This window comes from Amblyomma mixtum, chromosome 10 (genome assembly GCF_055824585.1).
Source record: "Amblyomma mixtum isolate Tamu chromosome 10, ASM5582458v1, whole genome shotgun sequence".
In the NCBI taxonomy this organism is placed as follows: domain Eukaryota; kingdom Metazoa; phylum Arthropoda; class Arachnida; order Ixodida; family Ixodidae; genus Amblyomma; species Amblyomma mixtum.
In genome coordinates, this window is record NC_143021.1 from 71,089,719 (window position 1) to 71,116,244 (window position 26,526).

General features: G+C 50.2%; 1 protein-coding gene across 1 annotated transcript in view; it reads right to left on the minus strand.

Moving 5' to 3' along the window:
* Positions 1-1,228: 1,228 nt before the first annotated feature.
* Positions 1,229-26,526, minus strand: part of LOC149326092 (cytochrome P450 3A4-like) — a 174,260-nt gene continuing 148,962 nt past the window's right edge. The window contains exons 5-6 of the mRNA XM_089564474.1: positions 4,052-4,306; positions 1,229-2,832 (exon numbers count right to left, since the gene is read on the minus strand). Coding sequence (XP_089420600.1) covers positions 2,257-2,832; positions 4,052-4,306 — 831 coding nt within the window. The 3' untranslated portion in view covers positions 1,229-2,256. The remainder of the gene's footprint in view (positions 2,833-4,051; positions 4,307-26,526) is intronic.

Sequence of the window (26,526 nt, forward strand, 5' to 3'; positions counted from 1 at the left end):
GGTTATGGTTTATGGGGGTTTAACGTCCCGAAGCAACTGAGGCTATGAGGGACGCCGTAGTGAAGGGCTCCGGAAATTTCGACCACCTGGGGTTCTTTAACGTGCACTGACATCGCACAGCACACGGGCCTCTAGAATTTCACCTTCATTGAAATTCGGCCGCCGCGGCCGGGATAGAACCCGCGTCTTTCGGGTCAGCAGCCGAGCGCCATAACCACTGAGCCACCGCGGCGGCCAAATCTGATGAAATACCAGTGTTTAAAAGAACGTCTTGCTGGGCAAGTTGGCTTCGTCCCGTCTTTCTGTCTTGTGTTCCGTCTTTTTTCGCGCCTGTAATCAAAGATTAAATGCCAGTGTGTGTCTTTTTCAGCGGCAAGTATTACACATCAAGCACTACAAGCGCGCGAAAAGTACTTGCAACTCATACTTGAAGTGCATAGAAGATTTGTGTCATGAATTGTAGAGTGTGGTTGTATTGTGCAATGAAATGAAATGTAGAGAACTTAAAAGGTTGCTCACATCAGTTTGGGGCAAGATCGACGGAAAGTGCTGCTCCATTCACAAGCGATTTACGGAATTTTTGTTGCAATGGCGTTGGAGAAAGCACTTCTTGCAGCTGACGTTCCAAATTCGCATGAAAAAGACTATTCTTCGTTTCATACATAGCAGGCAACGCTGCGGAGGTTGCTGAAGTAGTGCGTCCGCGAAACTATATTACTCCACCACGTATCATTCGTCCTTCTCTAAACTCCGGTCATTGTTTGGACGAATACAAAGAGCGGTATAAAACGATGTAGTAGCATTGAAAATGACGGTCGAAGCTGTGAGACGCTCAGTGTTCGGGCTCTCTGGCCATAATATTCACGGATAGTGAACTACTTTTTGGGCGCGGATTTAGTCGAAGCGATTCGCCCTACCAACCGCGCATCATACCGCCACGTGTACTTATTGCTTCTCGAAATCTCGACGAGTCGCAGTACGAAAATATAGCAAGAGGTAAAACGAAGTCCAGGAGGGGCCAGTCACGGCACTTAAGATTTGTCGCCACGAAGTATGTTTGTGTTCGCTTTGAATGTGTGACGAACTATTTTTTTGCGTCCGGACTTAGCATGCTCGAACAGGCGCGCTAGCTTTGGCAGCGGTGCTTGCTATTTATGAAACGGAGTATAGAAATAAATGCATAAAAAAGTACAGGACAAAACAGAAGAAGCACACGGGATGAGCGAAAACTAACGACTGGTTTATTGCAGCAACGCCTCCTTCCTTCAACAACAAAGCGCATGCGCACCGACCACTCAGACAAAAACCGTAAAAATGCGTTTAACCCAAGAAATTTCAACTTCTTGCGGCACAGGTTGATAGACGCCTCACTAACACATCTGTCAGGCCCTAATCTCGCCATTTGGAAAGATGGAAAAATTTTGCGTTCTTTCTTTTTCCTCGCGTATCCGGTAACCTTAGTCCTGCCAAAAAGCGCAGTGCATTCTGGTCATCATGCTTGCCGGTCTTAAAATGCTTAGGCAGATGCTGCCCCTGTGAATCTGCTAGGGAATTCGCATGCTCTAATCATCTAAAGTTGATGCAGTGGCCCGTTTTCCCGGTGCACAGCTCAGCGGAATTAAGATTCCGCTCAGCTTTGGTAAAGCTGTGAGGAAAGGTTAGAGAAAAAAGTCACACGTGCCATTTAAAAAGCTAACATTAACCCCATAACCCCACAAACAATCAATCTTTGATGAACTGAAGCTTCTAACCGTCACCGCATTGCACAGTTCAATACCTACTTCACGCTGCCGCCACGGCATATCCAAAAATGACACATACCCCAAAGATCTCGCCTCATTAACATTACGAACCAGTGTATGCACCACGACAAGCCTGGGTAGTTCCTCGCACGCGAACAAATTATGGGCGGCAACGTGTTAAAATACAGTTTGCCAATCACTCTTAGCTCGGAATGTATCTCCTCATTCTGAAAGCAGATTGCACAAGTGATTTTTTTTGTTTCCTTCGTGTTGTCCCGAATTTTCCTATTCTTTTGTGTTCATTCATAATATAGTCACCACCAGCACTGCTGTTTCTGAAAAGTGTTCGATAGTGGGGTGTAGGGGCCGTCAAGCCTCTGGAGGGCTTTTTGCCTGCACCCACAGCGCTGCAACGTACTTCGTGATTTTGGAATAAATTTCGTTTGATTCTAAGCACCTCCTGTCGGGGCGGAGCTGCTACCTGCTGATTTTGGAAATAAATAACGGGTGGGCATCAAACTGCATTTCGTCTCTCGATAAGTAGCTTGATGTGATTCTCAGGGTAAATCATCATCACTCGGGCCTTGATCTTGAGCCCGTGCTTGGCTTCTTCGTTGTCTGGCAGTGCTAGGCGGTAACGTTGAATAATCTTGATAACCACCATCTTAATTTCAAGTAGAGCAAGCCGGCGTCCAATGCACTCCCGTGGTCCTAAGCCGAACGGAAGAAACGAAGCCGGGTGGCGCGGGCGCCAGTTACGAAAAGAAAATGTTCCATTGTTACTGTCAGCACCCGACGTAGGCTGAATTTGAAACCGGTCAGGGTCAAACCGATACGGATCGGGCCAGAAATCGGGGTCGTGGTGGACGTGCCACACATGTACCATTACGTTGACGCCTGCTGGAATATGCCACCCCCCGACGGTCGCGTCCCGGCTGCAGTTCCTGGCGACGAAGGATATAACAGGTGGATAGAGCCGCAGGCACTCGCATATAACAGCGTCCAAACGTTGTAGACTGCGCAGCTGGCCGTAGTCCAGCTCTCCGGCATCACTCTGGTTGCCGCTGTCCCTTGATTGGTCTTCGAGCAGCTGTAAAACGTAGAAACCAACTCTTTTATTCCCTGGTAACCTGGCCAGGCAGGTATATTCCTCAAGGATATTTGTAACCCATAATTATTTAGTGACCCAGCATCATGACACTCCTTTTAAGTGGCTTCTGTTACGATGAAAGATCCCGATCGATATGTAAACAGACTCATGCGGCAACAGCTCAAGTGCACGTAGCGGTCGCTCAAGGCACTACTTTGGTAATGCTGGTCAAATGTTTAGGGGAATCCCCCAAGGAGGAGTAGATTTGTAATGAGGGAGTAATTACTCCCTGACATCCACCCGAGCGCAGCCATACGGCTACAAAAGAAAGCTACAGCTTTCTCAGAAACTTCGTAGCTAAACAAAAATTCGTCCTGGTCCGGGGTCCGAATCCGGAACCACCGCTTCACCGGAGCAGTCGCTTTACCAATTGAGCTAACCGGGACGGCAAGCTTATGGTAAGGCGAGGGCGAATTGATCAATAACCCGAAGTGTGAACTGTGTTGGTCAAATGTTTAGGGGAATCCCCCAAGGTGGTGTAGATTTGCTGCTGCTGAGCATGCAGGTGCCGGTAGCCGCCAAGCTTTTTTTTCTTTCTGCTATTTTGCCATCTTCTGTGTTATGCTGCAGCCCCTTCTTTTCCGCCCAGCACCCACTGCGACCAATGACAGCGTCGCTGCGATGGCTGCACACTGCGCCTAGCCGTAATGCGGCAGAATTCGCGTCTTCCTCATGTAGAGGGTTGCGCACCGGAATTGTGCACCGAACAAAATTCGCAATGAAAACTCGCCTCTTAAAAGTTTTTCTTAACTATACGATATGCCCTTTCTTATTTCACCTCGTTGCGCGCGAACCTCTCCTAAGGAATTTAGCGGCCAAACTACGGCTACCGTGTCCGCTCTGACGCCGTAATCGCACTCGAATTGTATCTCGGAAAAAGCATTCCAAGAAGGCTGTTACCACGCGTGTCACGGGCGGAATTCCAAAGCTTCGATAACGGCGTGCGTCGCTCGGTTCGACAAAATTAGCGCGACATGTCTGTAGAAGGCGCTGCTTTATAGCAGGCAGCCACCACGAATCGTAAACATTGCCACATTCGAACGCCTCATGGTGGGTGTCTACGCCCTGCTTCAATAGACGAAACCCTCATTGTTAGTTCACGATACTGCCAGTACAGCAATAGAAATATTTCGCCTGAACTAAAGAAGTCTGAACACACCGAGGTCAATTCTTTGTAGATCCTGTCCTGCTCCTCCGGATGCCTGGCCAGCTCGTAGAGAATGAACGCCAGCGCCGTCGCCGTCGTCTCATAGCCGGCCGCCAGCGAAAAGAACGAATTTGCCACCAGCTGCGTGTCAGTTATCGTAAAGCCGTCTTTATCTCCCTCCAGCAATGACTTTTCCTGGGAGTCCAGCATCAGCTGCAGGAGGTCCGGCACTGCTGGTCGCTCGCCCCGTCGGCGTAGTCGAATAACCTGCGCAATAGAAATTCCTAACTGCAGAAATTTGCACGATAGCTGTCGCATTCAGCAAGCGTAAGCATCTTCATGGTGCTGACGATGAAGTGTTTTAAATTCAGCAGCGCTCTTAATCAGTTACGCGCGGCGCATAAAAGGCGGTGCCGCACCTCCTGCGATTAAGAAAAAATAAACTTGCCCTTCCTTTCCAGCCACCTCTTGGTTTACATATTCGTATTGTTCTGCTAAATTCAGCGGCTTTTTAACTTTCGTCCTCGCTTCACTCGCACTGAACTTTAGCTCAGCTTGAGCAAAAAGTCTGCAAATATTGCAATACAAAACAAAGGACCACGAGAAACCGCAAATGAAGACGAAAGAGAAAAGGGGTGCTAAAAGAAGTTTTGTCGGCCATACTCTCACTCAGCACGCCCACAACTTTTTCATAGGGCAACAATCAGTGATAGGAAGATTATATGCCAATCACTAAACCACTTTTCTTAGAGGCCAGTGCTGAGCTGAGGCCTTAGTGCGCAAGGTTGTCCAAGTGTTTCTTTTAAGTACGGCAGTGCAGTAAACGATGGCAGAATATGCAACAAAATAACCAGGTGGAACCCCTCCTTCACTTGATATGTTTAAAAGTGCGAACTCGGTTACGCAAGTTTTTATCATCTAAAGCACCCTGGGAGCTGCGATGAGTGCGTCCTCTGGTGCACCTCGCACGTACATTGTGGAAGGCCATGTCTTCCGTGATGGACTACCCCCCACCCCGAGCAGTGGTCCTCACAGGGGGGAGGAGAACAATCCCCACCGCAACGAAGCGACCGCAGTACCTTTTTGATCATCATCGTCAGTCTGAGAGGTAAAGGCCTGTCCCACGTCTCTCCAATTAATCCTGCCCTCTCCCAGTTGCGGCCAACGCATCCCCGCAGACTTCTTAAATCTCCTCCGCCCACCTAACGTTCTGCCGCCCCCTGCTACTCTTGCCTTCTCTTTGAATCCACTCCGTTACCCTTAAAGGGCCACTGCCCAGGGTCCGGACATTTTTGAAAAACAAGCCCACTGCATAGATGAGGCATCGAAGATAACCTCTGCAAAATACTACAGTCATGCGCGCCCCGAAAAACTGCGAAAATTCAAATCAAAGCCCGCTCGTTCTTTCCTTCAACAAAAACGGCCCGCCCCACTACTCTGAACCCCGTTGACGTCATGGGGGGTTACTTTCGCTAAAGGCACTCCATTGGTGCATCCTTCTGACTGACGGGAAAAGGTTGGGCGTAGCCTTGGCGTCGCGTCGTCTGCATAACGCTTTCCGCAGCGCATTCTGTTCTGGCTCATGCCTACAAAGCCGCATGAAGGAACAAAAAAAAAACTGCGGAGAGAGCGTGCGGCGACAGCCTTGAACCCTAGCCATAAAAAGTAAAAAAATAGTAAAACTGAGGGAGTTGGTTCGCCCCCCCGCCGTGATCACGTCACGAGACGCTCTGCGTGGGCGCTCCCTTCTCAGTTTTTATGCAAAGCATATTACAATAGGTAACCCAAGCCTTTCGTGACGGTTACACACCGTGCACACCCCGTGACACAACGACGTCACAACAGATGAGAGACGGGGCTCCAACTCGTGCCGTCGCTGGGGTTGCACGCCGTGCAGACCAGGTGGTATGGTGACGTCACACCACGTGACACAATGACGTCACGACAGATGAGAGACGGGGCTCCAACTTGTGCCGTCGCTGCGGTTGCACGCCGTGTGAATCACGTGGTATGGTGACGTCACACTCCCGCGCATTTCGAACGCGCGTTCACACTCGGTGTAGGTGAAGCGCTCGCTCCACCGGGCAGGCGGACGCGGCTTCCGTGGCAATCCAGGCGCTCACCCAACGCGCGTCTCGGGGTTAGTCGGCGTTCCGCTGTAGCCATGCCGTTGTCTTCCCCCACGACGAAGGCTTCTAGTGGTTGTATTAAAATGACCAAGTATTCAACCAAGGAAAGCCATGTATTACCAAGCCTAGCCATCAATATGCTTCGCATCTGACTAGGCTTAACCTTAGCTAAGCATCAGCCATTTTTTTTTTTCTTCTATGCAAGCCCCCCAAAACAAGGTTTTAATTAGTAGTGCAGCAGAGCCTTTCCCTCGCTCGCCCACTTGACCGCTCCGCACAGACACCGCTTATCCTTCATGTATCTTGCGTACGCATTGACTCCAATGAACGACATGGGCTTCGGAGCGGAGAAAAGACACAAACACACATGAAGAAAAGCAAATGGGCGGTTGCCGGGCCCGCACTTCGCCGTGTGTTTCGAACAGAACCGACTTCCGCCCCTCCGCTCGTGAAGCGGTGGGGATGCCTAAAAAAATGAAAAGGTGACTCGCTAACTGGGAATGACAAACAGATGTATGAAAGGATGCGCTCGCTAACAAGTCTAGGTGGTCGAGCCGATCGCGCCTCTCGATCGTTCAGTGTGCGCGCCCGCAGCGCCCCCCCCCCTCCCCTCGAACAGACCCAGCAGCAAAAACCAAGAAAAGAGCCTCCTCTCCTTCCATTCCCTCCTCGAAATTTTTCTCTCCCGCTCCTCGTCGAGTAGGCTCGGCAAGGCAAAATCACCCCTTCGTTCACCGATGTAAGCCGGAGGCGTCGTGTTTGTGGAGTGCGTCACAGGGCTACGTCATGGCCCCGCCTTCAATAGAATTCTTTTCTTGGTGTTTGCTGCTGGGTCCGTTCGAGGGGACGGGGGGGGGGGCGCTGCGGGTGCGCACACTGAACGATCGAGAGGCGCTATCGGCTCGACCATCTAGACTTGTTAGCGCGCATCCTTTCATACATCTGTTTGTCATTCCCAGTTAGCGAGCCACCTTTTCATTTTTTTAGGCCTCCCCACCGCTTCACGAGCGGAGGGGCGGAAGTCGGTTCTGTTCGAAACACACGGCGAAGTGCGGGCCCGGCAACCGCCCGTTTGCTTTTCTTCATGTGTGTTTGTGTTCTGTGTGTTTGTGTCTTTTCTCCGCTCCGAAGCCCATGTCGTTCATTGGAGTCAAGGCGTACGCAAGATGCATGAAGGATAAGCGGTGTCTGTGCGGAGCGGTGAAGTGGGCGAGCGAGGGAAAGGCTCTGCTGCACTAGTAATTAAAACCTTGTTTTGGGGGGCTTGCATAGAAGAAAAAAAACTGAGAAAGGAGCGCGCACGCAGAGCGTCTCGTAACGTGATCACGGCGGGGGGGGGGCGAACCAACTCCCTCAGTTTTACTATTTTTTACTTTTTATGGCTAGGGTTCAAGGCTGTCGCCGCACCCTCCCTCCGAAGTTTTTTTTTGTTCCTTCATGCGGGTTTGCAGGCATGAGCAAGAACAAAAGGCGCTGCGGAAAGCGTTGTGCAGACGGCGCGACGCCAAGGCTACGCCCAACCTTCTCCCGTCAGTCAGAACGATGCACCAATGGAGTGCCTTTAGCGAAAGTAACCCCCCATGACGTCAACGGGGTTCAGAGTAGTAGGCCGGCCCTTTTTTTGAAGGAAAGAACGAGCGGGCTTTGATTTGAATTTTCGCAGCTTTTCGGGGCGCGCATGGCTCTAGTATTTTGCAGAGGTTATCTTCAATGCCTCATCTATGCAGCGGGCTTGTTTTTCAAAAATGTCCGGACCCTGGTCAGTGGCCCTTTAAGGACCAATGGTTATCTTGCCTTCGCATTACAAGCCCATTCCCTTCTCCTGATTTTGACTAGGATGTTTTGTTCCATCACCCGTTCGTTCCCTCACCAACTCTGCTCACTTCCGATCCCTTAACGTTACACCTGTAATTGTTCTTTCCATAGCTCGCTAAATTCTCCTCAACTTAAGCTAAACCCTCTCATCCCCGTCTCATCCATCTCATCCCCTTTCCGAGACGCCACTCTAGCGCCGCCGCCTTCGACGCCTCTTTTCTCGTATCGTGGCACAATCGTCTCCTCGTTTCACACTACGGTCGTTGTTGGCGCACTCGCGACAACAGGCGCCACTGCCGCAGCCGTCCTTCTTCGCCTGCTGACGTCTGGCTGCTGACGTCTGGCGCCATCTGGCTCTTACGCGCAGAAACGCAGCTGACCCACTGCCTTCCCCACCGAGCTGCCACCTCTTGCTGCTCCCTTTCTCCGTTAGATCTCCACCATGCGCACCAGCCCCTCCGCCGCGGAAAACTAACTGGCGCAGGTGCCGAAGCAAGACCCCTGCGAAATATGCAAGGCCTACGAAGATGACCAATGAGCGTTACTGTTGTTTTTATGGAAGGTGTTGCGATATGTGCTCTGGAACATATTGGGGCTAGTGTGTCAAATATGGGCTCGAAATTCTGCCCAACACTGAAGAAAGCTATGACGCCCTTTTCTGGAGTTTCGTTTACACTGCTTTACAATGTAGAGCAGCTTTACAATGCCTTGTGCCATAAATTGCAGGCTTTGAAGTGTGCTTCTCCACCAAACTGCAGAGTTTAAAAAGCTTACAGGGCGCAGACATGATCATATCAACGCCATACCTACCTGAGATCTTACGATTATGAGAAATCTTATGATGACATGCTAAGACTACATACTTATTTCCGCCAGCTGGCTCATGGGAAAAGGTGTCTTTTCCTGCAGTCTTAAGAAGCTTTTTATTGCGAAAGCAATATTACGACTGCTTCAGCCCTTCGCGTCGGGGCGGCCGCGAGGCACGTTTGACCTTGAAGGGCGGCGCGAGGCGCTGCCCTCGCCGCGCTCTCGCCAGCTGCGGAGTGTGGAGAGGAGGGTGGAGAACGAGGGGGGGTATAAGATGCGTTCGCTCGCTTGCCGGCTCCATCGTTATGCCGCCTGATAAACAGAAAGGGGGGCTACGTCGGCTTGCCGAAGCCAGGAAACGACAACGGGCTTCGGAGACAGATGAAGAACGTGAACAGCACCTTGCTAAGCGGCGCGCTCAAGACGCTGCTAGACGGGCGCACCGCGCCTCTGTCGAAACCGAATCGTCTTCAACCGGTGATGATCCCGAATGGAACGCTATGGATGTTTACGCAACCTACCAGATTTAACCAAAGCTAAACCTTAGCAGCTTTTTGGACAGGCAATCGGCGACAGATTTTAACAGTGAGCTCGGAAAGCCCTCCTCCTGGAGTCGCTCAACTTGAAGATGTAATCTGGGGTGCACTTTTTGAAGGCACGATTTCAAAAACTCAGACTTAAAACGTCCAGACGCCAAGGTCCGTTTGACAAGTTTTGAAAGGGATGTGTAGAAGGGCAGTAGGGCTCCCTTCGATATCGGCTGAAAAGCCCAGCAAACATGGTCATGTTGATTAAAATATCACCTTATGTCTAGAAACTGGATGTACCCATCTTGCGGAAGCTCAAGAGTAAAATTGAGAGAGCGCGAACAACCGGAAAAAGGCTCATATGCTACCTTAGCTAGGATATCGTTAGATGAAAGTTTTAAAATGATAAGAAAATCATATACATATCTCAAAACACTACAAACGAAGGCATGGCTCAAATTACGCTTCAGCACTCGATCTAATTTAGGAGGAAAGATTTCGCACAGCAGTGGCACAAGGCTGGAGGCAGTACACATTCCGTTCCTTTGAACATAAAATTTACCATCAAATGAAACAACGGTTGACCTTAAATAAAACCTAAGCAGCCCAAAAAATTAATCCACCGACACACAGCAAGAGTCACGGAAGTCGACGACGTCACCCGCTTCGAGAGCTCCCGTAAAGCACTGAAAGGTTCTCCATTGGGAATAGAATAAAATAGTTCTTCGACATCATCAGACACCGCACAGTTAGCACAGGGAGGGCTATTTATAGCACTTCAACCAAGTGGTTACATCCGTCAATTTTAAAGGGTTTTCTGCCTTTAGGTTTCTCAGGTGGGCTTGCAGAAGCCTGCTTACTTGGCCCTGTCGACTTCCTCTCTCTGTTACAATCCCCCTGAACGGACAGGCAACTTTTTGGGTCTTTGCCGTAAAGAAGGTGTTCAGCACACCAGACTTGCTTCCCGACACCTGCTTTTTCAGCGTCTGCAGGTTAAATTCCTCTAAAAGAGCAATTACACTTGTTATTGAACTTAGAGAGAGGGTTCATTCACAGGAAACGCAGAAAGGTAGGCCTGAAAAATGTACATCTCGGCACCTACTCTGCACTAGGGAATGGGAAGAGGAGAAAACAAAGGGTCATGATGGGGGATGATGATGATGGGAGGAGGCAGATGAAAAAAGACAAGGCACACTTGCCAACATTATGGACTTAGAGTTCGTCTGAGTGACGGCCTGAAAGTTCTTGTTCACTGTGTTTGTTGCTTTTTCATTTCATTTCATTTATTTTCTCCTTAAGGGCCCGAGGGCATTACATAAGGGGGAGGCGAATTAACATGATGTAAAAAAATCTTGAACGTGGAAAAATGTGAAGAGCAAAATACAAAATACAATGAAGGCAAGCAAAAACAAAAGCAAGAAAAAAATACAGTAAAAAATGCAGACATACATCTAAGTCAAATAACAGCAACCAAGCAAGCGGAAGAGAAACAAAATTACGCTAAGGCGCAGAAATACAACTAAACTAAGTAACAAAAGAGTACAAAAGGGACAGTCTATTCAGGATGGCTGAAGTTTTAGCTTATTACGGAATTGTTTTCTGTCTGTGCATTCGGCTATGTTTTCGGGTACGGAATTCGATAAGACTATTGCATGAGGGAAAAATGAGCTACTCATTGCAAGGGTGCGGGTGGAAATTCGTGCTAGAGACTGGCTGTTGCTTAAACGGGAAGATCTTCGTAGTGGTGTTGTTAGTAGCTCATGTCTGGACCGTGGGTGATAATAGAATGCGTGAAGAAGGCACAAACGAGATATTATGCGGCGTGATGCGAGGAACGGCAAGTGGAGTTCTCTTTTCATTGAGGTGACGCTGGAATTTCTTGAGTAGTTCGAGGTGATAAATCGTGCTGCACGGTTTTGAATGGCTTCGAGGTTAGTGGCGAGGTATGATTGAGACGGGTTCCAGATGGCTGATGCGTATTCAAGCTTTGGTCTGACGAATGTGAGATATGCTAGCTTTTTAATGTCTGAGGATGAGTCGGAGATACTACGCCGCATGTAGCCGAGAACGCGTGAGGCTTCGGAGCAAATGGTTTCAATATGTGTTATCCATGATAGCGATGGTGTCATGTGCAGGCCAAGATATTTGTGTGATGATGTGTAGGCAACGGGTGTAGAGTTGAGGTAGTAGGTAGTCTTAATCTGGTTGCGAAGGCGGGGAAATGTCATGACTTTACATTTAGTCGTGTTTAAAGGCATGAGCCATGTTTCACACCAAAGTGAGATAGCATTTAGGTCTTGTTGGAGGGTGCACGTGTCGTCTTGGTTAGTTATGGCGCGGTATACGATGCAATCATCGGCGAACAATCTCAGTTTAGATTTAATGTTGGAGGGCAGATCATCGATGTAAATTAGGAACAGTAATGGGGGCAACACGGCGCCCTCAGGAACACCGGATGTTACGCTCGAGAGAGGAGATGTGTAATTGTTAGCACATGTGCACTGAACACGTCCTTTCAAGTAGTGTTCTATCCATGGTAACAGTTTTTGTGTTAAACCAAGGCCGGACAATGTTAGCAACAAGTGATTATGAGGGACACGATCAAACGCCTTCGAAAAATCTAAAAAGATGGAATCGATCTGGTAATGGTCATCCATGTACTGCAATAGATCATGAGTAAATTCGGCTAGTTGCGTTTCACATGAATATAGTTTCCTGAAACCATGCTGTTGTGGATAGAAGAAGTTAATTGATTCAAGGTGTGCCATAAGGTTAGATGCTATAATATGTTCAAAGAGTTTTGAAGGAATACTAGTCAGGGATATTGGGCGATAGTTAAATGGGCTTGAACGGTTACCTGATTTAAAAACCGGTATTATTCGGGCTTTTTTCCAGTCCATTTTTCAGGATTGTTGCTCTCCTTTGCAGTCTTGCAAAGTCGTTTTTTTCGATTTAGTAGTGATTTGAGGCGTTTATTAAACCAGGGGTTGTTATTGTCAGATTTTACGAGAATTGTAGGAATATATTGGTTTTTTAAGTTGACTAATGTGTTCTTAAACAACTCCCAATTAGCATTTACCGTGCGAGTTAGATAAGAACTGTGGAAAGTTTCCAAAAACTCATCAAGTCTGTGATTAATGCTTTCAAAGTTTGCTCTTTTGTAATCCGTGATTAGTTTTCTTGCGGGTGATCGCTTTTTGATAGCTAATGAAATGGTAATGTCAAGCAGGTTGTGATCGCTGATACCGGGCAGGAGTTTTATACATGTTACACTATCGGGGGATGACGTGAGCAGGTCTAGAGCGTTATCGGCTCTATTAGGCCATGATACCATTTGCTGGAGGTAATGATCTAGCACTAGGTCGATAAATTGTCTGGAGTCGGCTGACGAACCATTTGAGGTAGACATGAGAGACCAATTGATGTTAGGGTAATTGAAGTCGCCAAACAAAAAGATAGGTATGCCAGGAAATGTATTTTCAATATCGGTTAGGGCCTTATCTAAGAGATCACAGAAGGATGGGATGAAATCAGGTGGCCGATAACATATGCCAAAGATCGCCTTGGGAGGCGCATTGCCGATACGTATCCATGTAAGTTCTAAGTTTTCGTCATGACCTATGAGTGAAGATGATAAGCAATTTTTCACTGCAAGAGAACTCCCCCTCCCCTCCGATAGTTCCTATCTCGTCGGTATAATGTGTAATTTGTGTTATAAGTGTAATGTGGAAACTCGCACAGTTAGCGTGGACGGGCACAGTCCTTGTCCCAGCGGTGCCTCTCAGCAGGCCAGCGTTCGCAAGCGCAAAACCCGAACTTCGTCGGCTTCGCCTATCTTCTTCCTCGCCTTCGTCGGCGCTAGCTGCTGGGGCATCGAACTCCAACTCTCTTTCTTACAATACCCCCGGGGTGAAGAGGCGCCATCCTGGCGGCCTAAGGGCACGAGACGATGGCTGGGTCGTAGTAGGGCTTCAGGCGGTCTAAGTGCAGAATTTCACGACCGCGGCGGCGATGGTCAGACGAAGGCGTGATGGGCTCGACCAGATAATTAACTGGGGAGACCTGCTGAATAACACGATAGGGGCCCTGGTATTTGCTCAGTAGTTTTGTAGACTGTCCGGGGCTGGAGGAGGGCACCCACAGCCAAACGAAGGATTCAGGCAGATATGACGGCGGCAGACCGGAAGAAGCGGCGCGGGCGCTTTTCTGACGGTGCTGATCGTGAGAAGTAAAGGAACGGGCGAGTTGACGGCATTCTTCGGCATGCGCAGCGGCTTGAGAGACGGTTGTAAAGTCGGACGAATCGGGGCGGTAAGGGAGTATGGTGTCCATGATGGAGGAAGGCTCGCGTCCGTAGAGAAGAAAATACGGGGAAAAACTAGTAGTGGCTTGCGTTGCAGAATTGTAAGCGTAGGTAACGAAAGGTAGAACGCGGTCCCAGTCGGAGTGATCGGTAGAAACGTACTTGGCCATCATGTCGCCGAGGGTCCGGTTAAAGCGTTCGGTCATGCCGTTCGTCTGCGGATGGTACGAAGACGTCGTGTGATGACCGATATGACACTCCCGAAGAAGGGCTTCCACTACGCCGGACAAGAAGACGCGACCCCGATCGCTGAGCAATTCCTGAGGCGCACCGTGACGAAGAATGATATTCTGTAGTATGAAACCGGCTACGTCAGAGGCCGTCGCAGCTGGCAACGGGGCAGTTTCCGCATAGCTCGTGAGATGATCAATGGCGACGATGATCCAGCGGTTCCCGGCGGCAGTGCTGGGAAGAGGGCCATAAAGGTCGATTCCAACACGGTCGAATGGTCGGGCCGGACACGGTAACGGTTGCAGAGGAGCAGGTGAGTGCGGTGGTGGGTTTTTGCGGCGCTGACATTCCAGACAACAGCGTATGTACTGGCGGACAAAACGGTACATAACCCGCCAATAATACCGAAGACGCAGGCGGGTAAAAGTTTTCAGCACACCGGCATGAGCACATTGCGGGTCGTCGTGATAACTGGCACAAATGGCGGAGCGGAGATGCCTGGGGATCACGAGCAGCCATTTGCGACCGTCGGGGAGGTAATTTCGACGGTACAGCAGCTGGTCATGCACGACAAAGTGATGAGCTTGACGACGGAGCGCTCGAGAAGGGAGGCGGGCTGATCGGTTGTCTAAGAAATCCAGAAGAGAAGTAATCCAAGGATCCTTGCGCTGCTCAGAAGCCATATCAATAGTGTCAAGAGAAGGTGTGAGGCCGGAAATAGATGGCGGGTCAGGCTCAGAGGTCACAGGGGAGCGCGAGAGAGCGTCGGCGTCGGAGTGTTTACGACCGGAACGATAAATGACCCGAATGTCGTAATCTTGTAAACGCAGAGCCCAACGAGCGAGGCGGCCAGATGGATCTTTGAGTGACGACAGCCAACAAAGGGCATGGTGATTTGTAATGACATCGAACGGGCGCCCATATAAGTAAGGACGAAATTTGGCGATCGCCCAAATAATCGCCAAACATTCTTTTTCAGTGACGGAATAGTTAGTCTCCGCTTTTGTGAGCGCACGGCTGGCGTAGGCAACGACGTATTCATTGAAACCAGGTTTCCGCTGAGCTAGAACGGCACCGAGACCAATGCCGCTGGCGTCTGTGTGCAGTTCTGTAGGCGCGGAAGGGTCGAAATGGCGCAAGATCGGAGGAGAGGTGAGGAGCTGGCGCAGCGTTGCAAAAGCTTCGTCACATGCAGGGGACCAAGCCGACAGGTCGTGGCTACCAGCGAGAAGTTGCGTCAGCGGGGCGATAACGGCAGCAAAATTCTTGACGAACCGGCGAAAGTAAGAACAAAGGCCAAGAAAGCTTCTGAGTTCTTTCAGGGATGTGGGCTTCGGGAAATCAGCAACTGCACGGAGCTTGGCAGGGTCCGGGAGTACACCATCCTTGGACACGACGTGGCCTAGGATAGTCAGCTGTCGAGCGCCGAAGCGACACTTTTTCAAGTTCAGCTGCAGGCCAGCGTCACTGAGGCAGCGAAGAACACTCTCCAGGCGAAGAAGATGAGACGGAAAATTCTGGGAGAAGATGACAACATCGTCCAAGTAGCAGAGGCATGTCTGCCATTTAAGCCCACGGAGGATGTTGTCCATCATACGCTCAAAAGTGGCAGGCGCGTTGCACAGACCGAAGGGCATCACATTAAATTCATACAGGCCATCAGGCGTGATAAAAGCTGTTTTCGGGCGATCGACGTCGGCCATCGGCACCTGCCAGTACCCAGAGCGCAGATCCAACGAAGAAAAGTACTCCGCTCCCTGCAGGCAATCCAGCTCGTCATCTATACGAGGCAGGGGGTAGACGTCCTTCCGAGTATTTTTGTTTAGCCGGCGGTAGTCTACGCAGAATCGAATGCAGCCGTCCTTTTTCTTGACGAGCACGACTGGAGAAGCCCACGGGCTGTGAGAGGGCTGGATCACGCCGCGGTTCAGCATGTCGGTCACCTGTTCATCAATGATGCGGCGCTCGGCGGAGGAGACGCGATAGGGGCGTTGGCGCAAGGGTCCATGGGTGCCAGTGTCGATATGGTGGCGAACCGCGGTTGCACGACCCAACGGTGCTTGAGGAGAGTCGAAGGATGCGCGGAAGCGCTGCAGCAAAGCGATGAGCTGGGCGCGTTGGTGACGTGGTAGAGCGGCATCGACAGAATGGGAAAACATATCCGGGGAGGACGGGTCGGCGACGTCGGCGGGAGGGGTGAGGGCGTTGATGTCATGGGTGTCAGGGTCATCAAGGACAGGAGAAGCGTCGTCGAGATCGATGACATCAACCGTGCCGAGCGATTCTCCCCGATATAAAGTGGTGGGGAAAGGCAACGGGTTCGCGACGTACAGAGCGCCACAACCACCAGAAAGGGTAAGCACGGCATGAGGGAGCAAAACAGACTTGCGGTGCGCACAAAGAGGAGAGGGTGAATAAAGGACAGTAGCGTCAGAGAGGGTAGCACAGGTCAGCGGCACGAAAACAGAAGAGAAAGCTGGTACGTCGACGTCGTCAGCGGCGAGAATAGGCGCGGCGGTAACAGGGGAGACGTCCACAAGAGCATCACATAGCGGCGATAAATCAATTTGAGCACGTGCACAGTCAATGATGGCGCGATGCGCGGACAGAAAGTCCCACCCGAGGATGATGTAATGAGAGGAGCGGGCGAGAACGAAGAACTCAATGGTGTAGGAGAGACCTTGAATGACGAGGCGGGCAGTGCACGCTGCGAGAGGGCGAATGGGGTCAGCGCTGGCGGTGCGAAGCGAAAGGTCAGAAAGCGGCGTCATCACTTTTTTTAATTTGCGGCACAAGTTCCGACTAATGATGGACACGGCAGCACCAGTGTCAATAAGCGCGTCAACAGGAAGACCTTCAACGATCACTTCAATAACGTTCATAGGAGCGGCAATAGGGCTTGAGACGGTCGTTGACGGCGCAGTTCTTGCCTCCGGAACTGCGGCGCCTAGTTTTCCGCTTGAAGTGGTGGGGACCGGCGGCACATAGGAGAGGGTGAACGGCGTCGAGGAGACGGTGACCGATGGCTTCGGTTGTAGGAGTCGGAGCGAGGCAGAGAGGGATTCGGAGGCGGCAGAGGAGAAGAGACAGGGACGGAGGGCATTGGAGCGTCGTACGTTGGCGAGCGCCCGTAGTCGTAAGGACCGGAGCCGCGCGTGCGGCACCAGCGGGCCACATAACCAGCGAGACCGCAGGCGTAGCATATCGGCCGGTTATCTGGGGTGCGCCACGGATTGATAGGGCGGGGACCGGTGCGAGTCAAAGGGTGGTGAGTGCGTGGCAGCGCAGGGGCGAGCTGCTGCTGAGGGTACACATTGACAGGTGGCGCATAAGTGGGAACAACCGGCTGAGGTCGTGGCCGGATGAGTGCTTCCGCATATGTCAGCGTTGCATTGACCAGAGGGGGTGGATTAGTGGGCGGCAGGACCTCAGCTACCTGCTCCTGGATGACACGCTGAATTGAAGGCGACAGCGATGGCGAAGGGGCGGGTTGAGAGGTAACCAGCGATAATTGACGAGCCACCTCCTCCCGCACAAACTGCTTGATGTGCTCAAGAAGTGTCGGCTGATCGTGGGCAGGACTGCCTGCTTCCAAGCTCGAAATGGTGGCGTCCGACCAAGTGGTACGGCGGGTGACATGTCGCTGTTTGCGGAGCTCGTCGTAGCTCTGGCACAAAGACAAGACTTCGGAGATGGTTTGGGGGTCTTTAGACACAAACATTTGAAATGCATCGTCCTCAATCCCTTTCAGAATGTGTCGGATTTTGTCAGCCTCGCTCATAGATGGATTGAGCCGCTTACACAAATCAACGACGTCCTCGATATAACTTGTGAAGTTCTCGCCGTTCTGTTGGGCACGACTGCGCAACCGTTGTTCAGCACGAAGTTTTCGGACAGCGGGGCGGCCGAAAACGTCAGTCAGGCTGCTTTTTAGAGCCGCCCAGGTAGTAAAATCCGCCTCGTGGTTGCGGTACCATAAGTTGGCGACGTCGGTCAAGTAGAAGATGACGTTCGTGAGCTTAACGACGTCATCCCATTTGTTGTATGCGCTCACGCGTTCGTAGGAGGCGAGCCAATCTTCTACGTCAGTGTCGTCAGTGCCGCTGAAGATCGCCGGGTCGCGCTGACGGACGGCACCAGAACAGAGGACAGGCTGGGCAGGTTGGACCGAGGTGTCGGACGTCGTGGTAGAGCCTTGTAGCCTGGGCATCGTGGCGTAGGTCCACGGGGAGAACAAGCAGCACCTCCACCAAGTGTAATGTGGAAACTCGCACAGTTAGCGTGGACGGGCACAGTCCTTGTCCCAGCGGTGCCGCTCAGCAGGCCAGCGTTCGCAAGCGCAAAACCCGAACTTCGTCGGCTTCGCCTATCTTCTTCCTCGCCTTCGTCGGCGCTAGCTGCTGGGACATCGAACTCCAACTCTCTTTCTTACATAAGAAAAAAATGGCTGAGGCTTAGCTTAGGTTAAGCCTAGTCAGATGCGAAGCATATTGTCGCCGAGTTGCATATCGAGCACGCCGCTTGTCTAGACGTTCTTCACGCTCTTCATCAGTCTCTGTAGCACGCCGCAAGTTTTGCTTCTCATTCCAACGAGCAGCCCTGTCTCCAGGAGGCATCTCTATCCCGTGTACGCCTAGCAGAGGCAGGCGCACGCCGCTCCAGCATCACGTGTTCACTACAGCGAACCTAGCGGCAGAAGCAGGAAACACATTGGTCGCGACGCCTCGCGCGACGGCGCGAGCTGGGGCCCTGTTTCTCCTATGTCGTTACGTCACGCATCACGTGGTCCTCCTTGGTCGCGACGCCTTGCGCGACGGCGCGAGATGGGCCCCCGTTTCTCATCTGCTGTGACGTCACGCACCACGTGTTCATCCTTGGTCACGACGCCTCGCGCGACGGCGCGAGTTGGGCCCCCGTTTTTCATCTGCTGTGACGTCACGCATCACGTGGTATGACATGGAGGTCACGAAAGGTCAATGGTAACGACACCGCCGCGCTCGAGGAGCTGGGTTGGGCTATTTTAGTATGCTTCGCATAAAACTTCATTGTCACTAATGTTGTCGTTCAGCCAGGTTTCTGTTAAGAGTAGGATGTCAGCGTCAATATCTTCAACGAAACTGAGCAGCTGATTTCGCTTAGGTATGATGCTGCGTATGTTGGTGAATCCGATGTTAAGACTTGTGCATGACGGTTGTTGGTGCCGGGATGGTAATACGGGAAGCCGAACTGATCGTCAATTATTGATATGCGAAGCAGTATCGCTAGTAGAACTGCTTGCGGGAGTGATTGCAGTGATCTGGGTGATTTCTATCACGCTGTTAGAAATGGAGTCGAAAGCGTAACATTTGTCGCCAACGTGAAGCTTGTCGAATCGAAGTTTGAAGGGGCATTTCTGTGGTCGGATAAACTGCAATAATTTTGATCGTGCCATCCGCGTGGGAGCCGCAAAGTCTTCCCTGATTGCAATTTTTGTGCCTTTTAGTTTAGTGCCACATGCCAGGATGTTTTCCTTAGTTTTGAAATGAGTGAATTTAACTATTATTGAGCGATGCTTCGATTCCGAGAATTTACCTATGCGATGCGCACGTTCAATGGTGCTGGAATCAAGATGAAGATTCAGTTTGTCCGCACACAGTGTTAGTATTTCTTGTTCTGAATCTTGCCATGTCTCGTCTATTGTGTCATTTAAGCCAAGGAAAATAAGATTATTTCTGCGTAGTTAATTAAAAGACTAGCGCATAAAACTAGGACAAAGACAGAGAAGGAGACAGGACTGTCTTTGTCCTAGTTTTATGCGCTAGTCTTTTAATTAACTATGTCAAACCAACTAGCCCAGCTTTCCGCCTTGATTATTTCTGCGTAGCCTGTTACTTGCATCAGTGCTTGCCGCGTTAAGAACGGCAATATCTTTCTTGATCTGAGCGGTAGCGCTATGTTCAGAGGTAGGTGTTGGGGAATGTGTTGCTTCTAGTGCCGCAACGCGGTTTGTTACGGACACTAGTAATTCGTTGTGGGAGGATTGCGCGGTTTTAAGCTGTTGAATTTCATGCAGTATAGTTGACTGATTTTCTTGTAATTGTTTTATTGTTTCCATCAAAGACTCGAATTCGGCTGATCTGGGAGGGCCCGGATTAAACTCAATATCACCAGAAATCAACAGCACCAGTTCAACGAGTGCGGCGAGCATTTCTGCGCCGCAACAAGCACGAGTAAATAACCTTCGCCACATCAAGCTGTCGGGGCACGATACCGCAATCAAGCAACGATTACTGCTGCGATATTCTTTAGAGAGGCTTAAATAACTAACCTGAAACGTGAGAAGGGCGTTCAACATTGTTCTTTGAGCGGTGTCGCGCCCCGTCTGGTCCATGTCGGCGAGTGGCTTAAGTAGGGAGCGCCTGCCGAGTCCCGTGGCCGATGACGTGTTGAAGATTGTTGCCAGGAGAAGTGGGATCCGAGCGCCCAATCGGGAATGCAGTGCCACGGCAAGAAGTCGGATGCCGTTCGGGGAATATGGTGTGCTGGTTCGGAAGCGGGAAAGAAGCAGGCGGGCGTTGATAGGTTCCGGGAAGGGCATGTGCTGACAGGTAGCCAGCATGACAGCGCCTGAAACGTGAGAAGGGCGTTCAACATTGTTCTTTGAGCGGTGTCGCGCCCCGTCTGGTCCATGTTGGCGAGTGGCTTAAGTAGGGAGCGCCTGCCGAGTCCTGTGACCGATGACGTGATTGAAGATTGTTGCCAGGAGAAGTGGGATCCGAGCGCCCAATCGGGAATGCAGTGCCACGGCAAGAAGTCGGATGCCGTTCGGGGAATATGGTGTGCTGGTTCGGAAGCGGGAAAGAAGCAGGCGGGCGTTGATAGGTTCCGGGAAGGGCATGTGCTGACAGGTAGCCAGCATGACAGCGCCTGAAACGTGAGAAGGGCGTTCAACATTGTTCTTTGAGCGGTGTCGCGCCCCGTCTGGTCCACGTCGGCGAGTGGCTTAAGTAGGGAGCGCCTGCCGAGTCCCGTGACCGATGACGTGTTGAAGATTGTTGCCAGGAGAAGTGGGATCCGAGCGCCCAATCGGGAATGCAGTGCCACGGCAAGAAGTCGGATGCCGTTCGGGGAATATGGTGTGCCGGTTCGGAAGCGGGAAAGAAGCAGGCGGGCGTTGATAGGTTCCGGGAAGGGCATGTGCTGACAGGTAGCCAGCATGACAGCGCCTGAAACGTGAGAAGGGCGTTCAACATTGTTCTTTGAGCGGTGTCGCGCCCCGTCTGGTCCATGTTGGCGAGTGGCTTAAGTAGGGAGCGCCTGCCGAGTCCCGTGACCGATGACGTGTTGAAGATTGTTGCCAGGAGAAGTGGGATCCGAGCGCCCAATCTGGAATGCAGTGCCACGGCAAGAAGTCGGATGCCGTTCGGGCAATATGGTGTGCCGGTTCGGAAGCGGGAAAGAAGCAGGCGGGCGTTGATAGGTTCCGGGAAGGGCATGTGCTGACAGGTAGCCAGCATGACAGCGCCTGAAACGTGAGAAGGGCGTTCAACATTGTTCTTTGAGCGGTGTCGCGCCCCGTCTGGTCCATGTTGGCGAGTGGCTTAAGTAGGGAGCGCCTGCCGAGTCCCGTGACCGATGACGTGTTGAAGATTGTTGCCAGGAGAAGTGGGATCCGAGCGCCCAATCTGGAATGCAGTGCCACGGCAAGAAGTCGGATGCCGTTCGGGGAATATGGTGTGCCGGTTCGGAAGCGGGAAAGAAGCAGGCGGGCGTTGATAGGTTCCGGGAAGGGCATGTGCTGACAGGTAGCCAGCATGACAGCGCCTGAAACGTGAGAAGGGCGTTCAACATTGTTCTTTGAGCGGTGTCGCGCCCCGTCTGGTCCATGTTGGCGAGTGGCTTAAGTAGGGAGCGCCTGCCGAGTCCCGTGACCGATGACGTGTTGAAGATTGTTGCCAGGAGAAGTGGGATCCGAGCGCCCAATCGGGAATGCAGTGCCCCGGCAAGAAGTCGGATGCCGTTCGGGGAATATGGTGTGCCGGTTCGGAAGCGGGAAAGAAGCAGGCGGGCGTTGATAGGTTCCGGGAAGGGCATGTGCTGACAGGTAGCCAGCATGACAGCGCCTGAAACGTGAGAAGGGCGTTCAACATTGTTCTTTGAGCGGTGTCGCGCCCCCGAAAAGGGTCTATGACAGTACTGTAAAGCCCCCGTCCTTGTACGACTAGACAAGAAGTTAAGAAGAACTTCTTGTTGGGCGAGTTGGTGCATACTGTTGTAGGTACGAATTTCGCACAAAAGACACACAGGAAAAAAAACACACGAGGGAGACTGAAAGAGCGCAAACTATCAACTGATGTTTATTGGATTCAGTGCCGCTTTATAGGCAGTGTGCACACGTGCCTACAAAGAGGGGAAAGAGAGCATAAGGAGGCAAATCAAATCGTGCGCGACATACCATCAGAAACGCTCTAAAAAATTCGTTTCCGCGTGATACAGTGAAACAGATGTGTCACTCACACAGCTATCACCTCTTGCCTTGATGTGGTAGGCCTCTAGAAGTTCACGGGAAATTTTGTCATTGCTCCTGCCCAGAATTCTGATACTTTTTAGCAGTGGCTCACAACCGTTGCATGCAATGCAATGAGCAGGCAAATTTTCTCCTTCTCTGTTCCTAATTGAACGCTGATGCTCCCCTGCGCGTTCATTCACGCAGCGTCCTGTCTGGACCACGCGACCACACTTGAGCGGAATCAGATACACAATGCCCGTGGCGCATTTGACATATTGTGCCGCATGCTTTATCTCGCATGCTCTTCGTCGAGCGCCTTCCGCGCTGATCCTTGGGCACTACCCCGCGAGCTTGTGTGGCGCCGAAAACACCACAGGGACGCTATGCCTATTTGCCACTTTTTTATGTTGTGGGCCACCTTGTGTATATACGGGACGACCGTAGTCTTTCTTCGTGGCAATCGCTCCTCGTTGTTGGCGCGGTTTCCTTTTTTTACCTTCCGAAGAAGGTTCTCGGCCACAGCTGAGATGACCTCGCAGGGGAAGCCGGCTGAAAGCAGCCTTTTTATTTGATTATGAAAGCTAGTGTGCATTCCATGCGGGCATGACTTCGTCAGAGAAGATCCCAGGCACGAGCTAACAATGGCTCTCTTTACTATCTTCGAATGGGCAGAGTCATAGGGAAGAAGCCCTTTCTGCGCTCGCGGTGCGTAGTGCCAGCAGACGTGATGCAAACCTAGCTCTAAGTTGAGATCTAAAAATTGCAGCGAACCATGGGTAGGAATTTCGTACGTCAAACTCAAAGCCTTCCCATAGCGTTTAAAAAGAGTTAAAATGCTATCCACTGAATGAGTGGGGGTCAAGGTTTTTGTTTAGATAAAACAATTAGAAAATCGTCAACATATCTAAAAGCCTTAAGTACACCCTGGTTAGTAAACACATGATTCAGGGATCGGTCAATAGCGGCTCAAAATATATTGCAAAGGGTCGGTTAAAAGAAATAAATGTAGCTTGCAAATAAACTTCTAACAAGGAAATGAAGCTGTCTGCTGGCACACCGGCTGAGTTTCGAAAACTTACTTCACCATTCCTTTCGATACACTCTCTGACGGCAATAAACAATTCATCATGAGGCACGGAATAAAACAAATCCTCCAAATCTACAGAGAATGCGTAGCCAATTGATAGTTTGCGCTCTTTCAGTCTCCCTCGTGTGTTTCCTGTGTGTGTCTTTTGTGCGCAATTCGTACCTACAACAGACTAGACAAGAGCAAGGTCGTGCTGACGGAAATAACTGGCCACCACATTTAGGACATTGGAGCTGCCAGACTTCTGAGTGTTTGCAGGCTTCCAACACTCTCAACCCAGCAAACCACCAACCACCCATAGATGTCCAGATTAAGTCTGAACGTCTATGTACCAAAGCAAAATCTCTATGAAGTCTTATCTACCAACCTTTTTTCGTGGAAAAGCTGGAGACGTACCCACGACATTATATCGGCCTTAACCTAGACTACTCGTAGATATTACTTGTCACGTCTTGGGTATGTAAGTGAGATATATAATTTAAGTATTCCATATTTTTCAATCGTTCGATATTTCGTGTTGCCTTACTGCATTTAAAGTTGGAAATCGCTGTTGAGTACAAATTGGAGGCATGACCAGTGCTGCCTGTGTTTTTGTGTTTTTTCGTGCTCGCTTCACGGCAACATTATCCTACCTAGAAAGAAGAAAAATACGGGAAGTAGAAAAGACAAATCTGAATGCACACGCATCAGGTTTCTGACTGAACTGTACGCAGTTGGTTTGAAATGCCAGTCACTTTGGTCAGGATTCGCATTGTTATTTCATTACTATTCTTACATTCAATTTATACCTTGTGCTACAGCCTGCAAGCTATCTCAACCACACTGAAAAGTGAGGACACACTAAAAACGTTTTTGTTATTTAGCAGCCAGGACTATATAATAAACATTTTTTCTGATTAAGCATGTTTTATTCAACTTATCCAACTATTTAAAGTACAAAAATTGGTTCAGTTCAATTTTTCGGAGTTATTTTTTCTCAAAAATGTCTTAAATCTGCTAATCGCGCTAGCAACGATAACTGTTGGAATGTTGAACAGAGGAAAGCTTAGGCATTTGTGTAGCTCAGTGTGTGACCTCATATTTCTTGAGAATAAACTTCTTGAGTCCCGCTTTTTATCACCATGTCAACACTGTAATCATGTCCAGTACAGGCCAAAAATTTCTCCGTTAACCCTGTGCCAGCGGCGGCCCCCTTATCCCAGCAAACTTCCGAACCTTATCTGCCCACCTGCCCTGATCCTCTCTGCTGTGCTTGCATTCTCTCTGAATCCAGCCCGTTACCCTAATGATAATTGGTTATCTTGCCTTCATGCTACATGCGCTGCCCATATGCCTGTTCTATGCCGCGGACAGGCGGCGGCGGGGAAAGCGCGGTGAATTGTCTGCACCGCCATCGCGTTGTAGTTCGTATCGTAATTTATCAATAATAGCGAAAACTGCGCATGGCGATTGCAGCTGTGAAAAAGTAATATGCTACAATTCAAAAATTATTAACTTATTTTTCGTGCCACAGCAAGCCTACTACAAGTACAAAAAAAGAGACGATACAAAATATGTGTCAGTTTCGCACATCCGCACGAGGCTAGATTCAGCCATGGCGGCAGTGGAGCGCACGGCGTGCGCGATTTCTCATCGTGTTCCGTGGGAACGTTGTGTTTGAAGAACCTCGACACAGAATTAATTATTCCCTTAATTGCTGGCGAGATTGTTCAACCGTTCTTTCCTTGATGGAGCTGAAGGAAGACAGTTTGCTTGCTTTTACTACTCGGCGAAGTGGACCCGTCAGTACGAATTAGGACCTGGTGGGTACTCAATTTCAGTTTACTCATTGAAGTGTATTTTATGCTATTTTTGCGTTCGTAATGAACAGATTCTAACGCATTTATCGGCACGTTATATTTTTACGCTCACTCGTTTGGCTGTTTTGCCAAACTCCAGGACAGCAGCTTGGGCATGTTGGTTATTCATTCTTGATGGAACAGCGCAAAACATCGGGACAAGAGACAAGCGCTGACTTACAACTGCTGCCAAACTCGCTGTGTATTGAAACAAAGGCTGGTAATGTATGCAACTGGCCTCTACTACCGAAATGTGGGCATGCGTTCGGATGGTGTGCCGAAGTGCGTGTGCAAGCACACTCCGCTCAGCACGACTGCCTTTTAGTGCTGCAAGGGCAACCTTTGACGCTTCATAGACTTGCGTCGGTAAAAGTGGCGTAAATTACTGGGTTTGTTTGTTGTGGTTGCTGTGCTATTCTCTTGTCACCTGTAAAAGTGAACAATTATGCTTTCTTTTGCAGCAACCCTGACTTATTGGGCTCGGCAGAAGAGTATTGATGCCACCGCAGCTGTAAACCTGACGATTATGCTCAACGAGAAGATTCAGTGAAAGCGCCGAGCTCAATAAAATACTGACGCACTCGGAAGTCATCTGCAGTGTTTTGGGCTCCCGTGATGGCCATGTACTCACTTACTCAACTGTATTTGAGCTAGATGGAGTGCTTGGACGTCCCTACGACTCCATAGGGAAGTCTGTGGCTGGGATGCAGTAGGTCTCCGTTCCATCTGGAATTGTAACAGGTGTCAGCTGCATCTCGTATTGCCACTGGTTCCAATCGCAACTGGTTTAAGGAACAAATTTCCAGTTGCAACAACTGGAAATATGTCCTTAAAACAGTTGGACTGGAACCAGTTAGAAATTTTCACCTGGGTATTGATCTATGTATAGTCATATTCTCTTTATATAGACGTCTAGACTACGTAGACTGGGCGTACTTACATGTTCACAAATGTCTGATAAATGTCGAGCCTGATATCTGCAGTACGTACTTACAACGTGAAATGGACCCCAATTTTCATGTTGTAGGTACGTAGATTGTTCGTAAACGGTACTAAAATTGATGTCTAATGGAGGTGTCTACTGTCCAGCGTAAATATTTCGCTGATGTCTATGGTACGTTTTATGGTTTACTGGGAAATGATGCCTTGCCAGCTATTCTGTGTACAAACGCTACGAGGTTGTACTTATCCAGCATAGGTTCAAGGCTGTACTTGGGACCATGTTGAAGAACAATTTTCCACTTTGGCTGGGACGGAGGCGT